Source organism: Trachurus trachurus (assembly GCF_905171665.1).
Source record: "Trachurus trachurus genome assembly, chromosome: 7".
Taxonomy (NCBI): Eukaryota; Metazoa; Chordata; class Actinopteri; order Carangiformes; family Carangidae; genus Trachurus; species Trachurus trachurus.
In genome coordinates, this window is record NC_139901.1 from 19,010,909 (window position 1) to 19,019,927 (window position 9,019).

The following is a 9,019-nucleotide window of genomic DNA, read 5'->3' on the forward strand; positions in this document are numbered from 1 at the left end:
TTATCATTTTATTCTCTGGAAGCTCAGGTGAAATGAATAAAAAGTACAGAACAATAATGCCATACACTGTTTACAGAGTTCAGTAAGTTCATTTGTGCAGAAGAAAACCTGCACTACAGGTAAGTCATTTTATAGTATTCAACACACACATTTAAGAATAAATATAAAATATAAGAAAAAAAGAAAACCTATGAAAGTACCTAAAATATTTGGAACTCTTTGGCCATGACAGACTGCATGTCTGTCAATTCACAAATTAACGCTGTCTCACTCTTTCTCTCTCAGGTGAGACTATTTGTGTATGATGCATCTCCTTTCACACGTAGCACTTTCCTCACTGCAGTCGTGTGCGGCGGCGCCATCCTCGATGCCCCTGGCATACAGATGCACCAGCTGGCCATGAACCCTGAGAGAGGAAGTCAACACGCTTAAAAAAAATCCTGTGCTTCTATTAATTTGATTCAACCAAGCATGATGCAGTATGAGACTGTACAAAATGCATTGTGCATGGCTGTACTCGCTCACCTGCAGAGGATCTCAGTGAAAGGTAGAATCTCTCCATCACAGTTCCACACGGACACGGGGGGAGATTTACTGCAGCACAGGCCACACAGAAAGGGAGTCGCCATTTTCTGTTCATTTGCCATTTCTTGCCCAGCGCCTCTCTCTGCCAGGTGCTGCTGGGAGCTGCTCCTGCTTACAGTCTCCACGTACCCTATCCCTTCTTCGTCCGTCCCACCACTCCGGCCTGCAGTCTCTTCATATGCTTCCTCCTCTTTGCCAGAAGGGAGGGAGAAACGCACGGCTTTCACACGGTGGACCTCCACAAAGGGCAGGTCAAACTAGGAAAATCAAGTAAAAGATTGAGTTTTAACTTTTCTTTTATTATTATTTCCTGGTCCAGCTTTGTTTTAACGTCCAAGTGTTCATACCTGGTCCTGTGTGCTTGTGTGTCTATAGAGGAACTTGAGGAAGCCCAGTGGGTGAGTGTCCCATACCAGGATGAGGTCCCCTGTTCCATCTGCCAGGTGAGCAGAAGGAGAAAGGCCCAGGGGACTCCTAGGACATGAGCTGGACATACAGGTGAGAGACACACACCTGAACCTGCCCTCCACGCTGACCCACTCACCTAGGGAGGGAGAGAGAGAGACAAAGAGACGATGATCCCTGCACTTACTGGGCTCTCCTGATAATTCCTAAAGGATAAAAGCCTATGATGTATGTGAAAACATTGGAGTTTTTCTGCATTACGAGTAGACAAACTCAGTGTGCTTAAGCTACTAACACAAAAGATTACAATCAAACACATTCATGAAACGTTCACACTGCAGGTGGAAAACCTGAAATACTGGCTTTAATAACTGGTCAAACCTCCTGTAGCACAAATAACCTCAAACAAACATTTTATGTAGCAGCTGATCGGACTTCCACAAAGTCCAAGGATAATTTAAATTTATCGTTGGTATGTCTATTGTGAGTGGTTCTCTTCAGATCAGTTCATTATTGATCTGCTCAGCTCTATTGGACCATTGCAGAAGTCACTGTCTGAAATAGATTAAATTTGATGTTAAGGATCAATGTCCTGCTACATCACTAGCTTCCTACTTGGCCTCAGCCTGTGGACAGTCACCTTGACTGTATCCTGTGAGACCCCTTGATAAACTAGAGAATTCATTTTCGCCTGTGTTTGTTAATGATTGTTTATATTGTTCATATTGTTTTTATTCATGATCTTAAGATGTGTCCAGATTTTAAGAAAACAAAACACTGTTTTATGGCCAATTTATACATAAATGAACATAAATCCAAATGCTTCACTTACATCTTCCTGCTGCTTTACTTCTCACTGTTGCAAACTATGCAAGTTGTGCTTGTTTAGATTGTTCCTGATTGTGTTTTTTATCTTTCAGCTTACAGTAATGTTAGCACTGCTGTGATTGTTTGTCACTGTTACACTGTGTTCTAATGAACTTCAGACAGATCATTGTATGTTTTCAACTGCTTTGCCCCAAACATAATAGTATACATTTTAATGAGATGATAAAAGTGGTGAAATATTTATTTATTCATCTTAAAGTTTCAAGTCTCTGCAAGTTCTTAACGTATTGAAAATATACAGGAAGCTTAAGGGTGTGGTTCCCAACACTTCGGGGTCCTGAGATGACTAATAAGACATTGGAACAGAAAAATCATATCATAATCAATCATCATTTCTGTTACACCTTTTCTAATCCTTGATTCTTTTCTTATGGTGTAATTGGATAACTAAAAAAACGACTACTATTTCATTTGTGCTAAATGAGCTAAAAAACAAAACACAAACACAAACACAACACTTTCACCTCTGTCTGTATTATTACCTTCTGAGTCACTGCTGAACTGGCTGAAATGGGAGCTGTACAGGGATCCTGAATCTGAAGAGTGGGCAAACAGTCTTTCTGTGCTTCTGGAGCACACACTGCACCTACACACACACACACACAACACAAAGAGTTTCACTCTGTTTGAAATCTGTAAAATAACAAGCTCCTTGCCCTTGAGACCCCCTCAAAAGAGCATCATAAACTATTTGCTGTCTGCTGCCTCGGACAAAGTCTGAGGTATTGTACACTCTAACAAGAGACCAAGGCTCATCTTTCATCTAGATCAAGTTCCTCTTGCCATGGTTTCCCTTCTCAAGGTAAACCCAACACCTGAGTCCCTGCTGCAGGTGGGAGCAGTTTCACTGTCTCAAACTGTGAGCTTGTACTTGAACACTAAGGATACGACTCCCAAGGACACTTTCTCTTTCTCATTAATCATCAGTCATTATTTCTTGAAGCTCAAATGTTACAATGGGATACTAAACCCATACAGTAGCTGTGTGAAAGTGGCAAGGTAACAAAAGAGAGCCAGAGCCAGGTCACCAAGTGTGTATGGAAGTATTATCTGGAGTATTTGTGTAGAGTTTTGTTTACCCTGAGAGGCAGCGTGTTTTATCTCTGGGGCTGGAGAGCAGCGGGTCTGCAGGCAGATACTGAACTATGCCCGCATAGCTTCTGTTGCTCAGGTACACCATAGTGCCTTGGAAAGGAGAGCAATCAGGTTAGTAGACACGTTTTAAACAACAGTACATTTTAAACTGAACATACTCAGGGTAATATGGTTCGAGGTTCATGTTGAACATAACAACGTCAGTGACAGTTTCATAATGACTTTCTCAAAGTCATCAAGGCTAAAAATAAAAATAAAACATTAGCCTATCTAACAGCATCTAACGTGATGTTCTCTGCATGAATCATTAGTCCACACCTGAATAGTCATATCTGAGAGGCCCCATCCAGCGGTGCTTCTCACTCTCTGCCAGTACGTCGCCGTAGAAGCCATAGCCCACCAGGGACACAGAGTAGCGCACCAGAGAGAAGGCATCATGAACTGAACACACATCCAAAGGCTGAGAGTCTCCTGCAAGGCATTGTGGGAAATGAGACGCTGACAAAATAATTCAGATTTTTCCACATTTTGATTTTTAAAAAAATGAAAAAATGATGATTAAAAGTTATACATAATGGAAATACGTCCTCACCAATGACAATGTGCAAAGCTGAAGTAACAGGGTCGATCACTCCCACTGTGGCGTAACACACACAGTCTGTAGAACCTACAGCAGATACAAGACAACAGGATTTACCTGTCACATCTCTGAGTCTAACTCCTGTCACTTTATTAATTCTTAATAGCTGTGTCATTACCTGCAGGAATGATGCCAATATGAAGCGGACAAGGCTGCAAAGTGACAGTGGGATCATCCTCACAAAGGCCTGCCTCTTGTTGAGTCCGCCCAATCAAACCGTGAAGCAATTCACTGAACATGCCATCCCCACCCACACACACCACACTGTTATAAACAAACATAAGAGTCTCTGTTATGAAAGCACCTCCCAGCAGGGTTAGCAGTTATAGTGCTGTTATACCACAGTGTCAACAGTAGCTCCTACCCGTCAAAGCCTGCCAGGTCTTTCTTCAGGAGGTGGTCTCTGGCCTGGTTCGCCCGCTCAGTCACTAAGCAATACATGATTACATGAAGCATCAGTCTTTGCATCAGTAACTTCTTCAGCGTTTCTCAAAACCAACAAAGACAAATAAATGTTTTTAGTGGATTTTTACCTATTACATGAGAGCTGATACCAGCCAGCTCAAACAGAGGGGCGACTAGAGAATGGTAGATCTTTCTGCCTCTCTTCTTTCCTCCAAAGGGGTTGATAAAAACCAGCAGTCTGTGTGGACGTAACGGACCTCAAAGAAACATTTCAAACATTACAACATTATATCACAACATGTTTCCAAGACATTTGAGCTGTAAAATTAGTTCAGTTTCTCGTCTCTTACTGTGCGTTTTTAGCGCTGTCCTCAGTTGTTTCGTCCACTGGTCTCTGAGGGCCCGACTTGGGCAGCTGAACTGGGTCCGGCCCAGTCTCCATAGCAACCCAGCAGAGCCCCCACTGCTGCTGCGCTTCACGTAGAAAACTAAGGTTGGATGATACAGTAGATAGACAGCTGAAACCATGCTGTTCAAATCACAATATCAGAATGCTGATGCATATTTGCATATATGCACTTGCACTATGTAAATTTTTAACAGTCCCGTTTCAGTATGAAGATGTGCAGTGCTGTTATTAACATAAAAACTGACTTGTGGCATTAGGTTTGTGATACCTGAACGTCTCCCAAGAGAACTCACTTGTGAAGTCTTTGTCATTGTCCTCAACTGACTTCTGGGGCAGGATCTCAACCCGGCCCTCCTCCACCCCAACCACCTCTGCCACAGGTACTGAAACTTTAATCACACAGTGAAACTGTCAGTGGACATGCTTCTGTGCATACAAATAATAGACAATGTTGACCACTGGGAAGACTTTCATTACAGCAGATGTATACGTATACACATACAATTAAATTGAACTAAATTGTGATTTATAAGTTAAAGCACAGGTGTAGCTTATTATTAATGTGGCTATAAGTGCTGCCACACTTTCATGGCCCTGGTGTTGCTGAATGGAGGAGAGGTTGTTCATATTTGAAATAACAGCAGCGTTTTTCCTTGTATGACTGTGGTGAAAAAAGCCTTTTGTGTGTGTTGGCTCACAGACACACCTAAAGGGAGTGGGGCCATCATCATTATTGTTATTAGTTACACATGTGTTCCTTAAGTTAGGTCTGTCTTAAAAAGAAGCTCTGGTACTGACAGGTTTGAATCTAAAGAGTTTACAGTTACTGACACTGTGACTGTGTGGTTGATTGTAAAACGTCTCTATGCCTGAGTTGGGTGGATATCTTAGTGATGCATTGTGTTATTATTGTGTTAAAATGGATAGTGGCTTGCAAAACTGACATGTATATGCTTTTTCTGTGCAGGAAGAAGAGGTGCAGGCATCAACTCCATTTCCATGCAACCAGTCATCTAACCATTGTGCAAAGATGTGTCTGTGTTGGTGAGACAGACATACCGGTAGATAAGTTTAAAAATTGAATGGAAACCCCTATGTGACAAGCATGAGCCTTGTGTGTGTGTGTGTGTGTGTGTGTGTGTGTGTGTGTGTGTGTGTGTGTGTGTGTGTGTGTGTGTGTGTGTGTGTGTGTGTGTGCGTGTGAGGATTGTCTAGCCTTTGTTTTCAGTAAACTGTCTCAGCAGGTTGTCTTTCTTGAAAGTGCTGTTCAACTTGTTCTACATGTTTTCTGCACGCAGTTACAGTATGAGCTTAATTAACGTGATCCCTCCCTGTACAAGTCAGAAATAGGTAAATGAGTGCATGTTGTAGATTATAGGTGTTTAATGTATTTTAAGAATTTCCCCCAAAGAATCAAAATGTTAATTTTGTCATCATATCAGAAAAAAAGTTGCGGCGTTTTACAAGTGTTGTGCACCAACATGTTGGATGGGCGCAACTAAACACGCACATCAGGGCAGGAGATGTGAAGCAGCACTTAACATGCTGATGTTTTTATAATGCTCTTATTTACGACTCTAGTGTCAACAGACAGTATAATACTCTGGTGTCACATACAGAACAGAGCCACCTACTTGTTTTCTTATCGCGATTCTTCTTATCTACCTCGGTCCAGTTGAAATGCCAGCCCGTCAGGACAGCCCGGTATCTTTTATTCCCGACCCACAGACTTGAATCCAGCCTCAGGTCTGTCTCCATCTGGAATGAAGCGTTCTCAGCCGCAACGTCGCTCCACTTTTTCACGCGTCTCAGAAAACTTTCTGTGGTCACATCTTTTTTTTTCTACGACATAACTTTGGCATCCCTGGAGAGAAAAACAACAGCACCCCGTTGCCAATTTAACTTCGCCATTTAGCAGCTCAGCAACATCCTAATCTGACAAGAAAAAAGTGTTCATCCTCCTCTGAATAGACCTGAGGAGCATTATCTGGAGACACATTTTTCCCCGCACAGACACATTCCAGCCTGGCGACACCTGCTCATTTACATGTTTCACTCCTGATTGGATGCCAGCGGTTTACCTGGGGCCTCCGAGCGCATAAACAAGTCAAGGGCAGGATGAATTATATTAAGTCAACTAGGCTAAATGGTGTGATGATCATTTCTCAGATCTTCATTTGTCAAACACTAAGGAAGTGATCATTGACTTTAAAGGCAAAGTCAGGACACACCAAGAGCAAGCACCATGGTTCAGATTCAAATGTCTTGTCACTATGTTTGATTCACAGCTCATATTCAAAGAAAGGATTGAGCTCTGGTCAACAAAGAATTCACTTATAATGTGAAAACTGTGCTACCATTTAGAATAACTTTTATCGAAAGTCTTTGCCATTTTTCCTTTATCTGCTGGTCCAACCGGTTGTCTATGAAGGAGAAAAACAGCTTAAACACCATTGTTAAAGTGTGGTCTAAGATTACTGGCGTTCAACAGATGAATCTGAGACAATCTGGGAGAAACGAGAGGCTGAAAGTGAAAATAATGATCAGCAACCACACCACATCCTGTTAACTGAGTTTCTATTAATTGCCTTGACGCTATAAGCTGCCCAAGAGCGAAGCAAACCATATGCAATGTTTTTTATTCCAACCCATTTGACATAAATTGACTTATTGTTTTAGAAGATTATTATTGGATTTATTCATTGTATTTTATTTATCGGTTTTTACTGTTGATTTTATTGATTTGGATTGATTTTATTGCCTAAATGCCTCTTAAAGTTTATTTTAGTGACTGCTGATTCTTGTCTGCATTTTTGACCTGGTAATTTCAGGACTGCAGAACTACATAGAGGCCTGAAATGGCTCACACATTAAATATTTGATTTACCTGACCCTAAAGAGCCAAGTCAGTTATGACACAGCTTTATCAGGAAAATATTCAAGTAGTGGATCATTTTATTGGTCAGTCATGAAGTGAAGTGAATATATTTCATGAAACATCTGCTGTGTAATGTCGTGTAATGACTGCTGGTGAAAGGAGGTCAGATCAAGTCAATTTCAGTGTAGGGGGACTATCAATGGAAATTAGCCGTGTGGCTAGAATTGAGTACTTTCACACTTGGAGTGTTGTTGATGTGCATTGTCCCTCTTGATCAAATAAAGGAAATTGAAATTGAAATTATTTATATGGCATCAAATCACATACAACACCAACACACTGTATTAAGACGGACAAAACAGACACTCTCTGCTCAGGAAACTCTGATCTTTTGGAAAGCAGGGGGTACTCTGCCATTTTCTATGATGTGGTCTGCTGGGACAAGAATAGGCTGAACAGGCTGATAAAGAAGTTCAGCTGTATTCTGGGATGCCCCCTTAACACAGAGCATCTCCCATCCCATGCAAGGAACTCTACAGACTAGGGGCCCACGTGTCAGCTGTCAGACTGTATAAGAAACTATTCCTTTGTTCTGTCCACTTTGCTGCTACAATTTCTGCAAAACTCTTATCTTACTGGTCTGGTGTTGTATCTTACTGTTCTTCTTATTAGCAACAGGGATGTAAAAACTATTATTAGTATTCAATCTTATAGAAATAATGAAATTAGACGTGTTAATTATTTGTCCTGGTCAAATTTAGTCAAATTAAATACCGTAAATCAATAATTATAACCCCAAATGAGATTGTAGCTATCACTCCAATCATTCTGGTATAACTGTTGCTACTTTTAAGTTAAACTCTTTATGATTGAGAACTCTCTCTAACCCAAACCCATTCACAATATTCCGTCCAAAGAGATGCCTCCTGTTTGTCCTTGGGTTTTCATATTCAGCCTGGAGTTTATGGCGTGGACCCGTGACCGACAGTGTCATTTTCAGAGTACGTTAACACTGTGCACTGCTGACCTCTAGTGGCTGGAGTCTGTGTGCCCTTGTAGGCTACAACTTTTGTTGTTGGGCTACTGACATTTCAAAATCCACTTAGCCTAATGAAAAATTTAAATATCATCAAAGCTGAAAAGTATTTTTCTGTCATAGAACCCAAAGTTCTTTATCTTTGTCATGAAATTGTGGATAACAACTCGGAACAAATAGATCTAAGGCTACTATTAACTTCAGCCCCTACCTTAAATCTACCCTTGCCCTTACAGTAGCCTAGCCTATGTCCTTCTACTGCGATTTAATTTCCCTCCGTGTTTTCATTGAACGGGTCGAATAGCAGACCAGCTGCTAATCCTAACAGGGTTGACTGGCTCTTTGAAAATGCACTTCTTATTAGGATTTAAATTGATCAGCAAAGTAATTTAAGATTGGACAATGACAAAGACCTACTTTCATGATGAAGTTGTAAAAACCAATCAATGAGCGGTTTTCGGGGCACAGAGATAAGGGGCCATATAGGGTCTACCAGTGTGGTTCAACCTTGATTTTATTATTTGGTTCAATAAGTGTGTCAAGTGGGAAATGTTGTCAAACGTCTGTAGGAGCGCAACATCCCATTTGTATTCATCCTTCCTTCAAAATAAAGGTTTTTCTGTGGCGTCTTTGTCTTATTTGGAACCGATTACGACTCTTACTGTGAAGTGGAGGTGC

The 9,019-nt window shown here is 41.2% G+C and overlaps 1 protein-coding gene across 1 annotated transcript; it reads right to left on the reverse strand.

Annotated features, from left to right (window-relative positions):
- LOC310988396 (ceramide kinase) lies at positions 1 to 6,208 on the reverse strand. The gene is made up of 13 exons (XM_083974975.1): positions 6,062 to 6,208; positions 4,721 to 4,816; positions 4,369 to 4,506; positions 4,147 to 4,275; positions 3,978 to 4,041; positions 3,732 to 3,877; positions 3,566 to 3,640; positions 3,292 to 3,444; positions 2,958 to 3,063; positions 2,361 to 2,464; positions 933 to 1,129; positions 526 to 842; positions 1 to 406 (listed from the first exon to the last, which is right to left on the reverse strand). The coding sequence occupies exons 1-13, from the start codon at positions 6,183 to 6,185 to the stop codon at positions 292 to 294; spliced, it is 1,764 nt and encodes a 587-aa protein (XP_083831101.1). The 5' UTR covers positions 6,186 to 6,208; the 3' UTR covers positions 1 to 291.
- Positions 6,209 to 9,019: the final 2,811 nt, after the last annotated feature.

What these genes read in the sequence shown, in the direction of transcription:
- LOC310988396 (XM_083974975.1), bottom strand. Translation starts at nt 6,185, where the DNA reads ATGGAGACAGACCTGAGGCTGGATTCAAGTCTGTGGGTCGGGAATAAA. An exon ending in AAAACACGCTGCCTCTCAGG is followed by an intron (nt 2,465 to 2,957) that starts GTAAACAAAACT and finishes GTGTGTGTGTAG; the next exon opens with GTGCAGTGTGTGCTCCAGAA. An exon ending in TTCACTGAGATCCTCTGCAG is followed by an intron (nt 407 to 525) that starts GTGAGCGAGTAC and finishes TTCCTCTCTCAG; the next exon opens with GGTTCATGGCCAGCTGGTGC.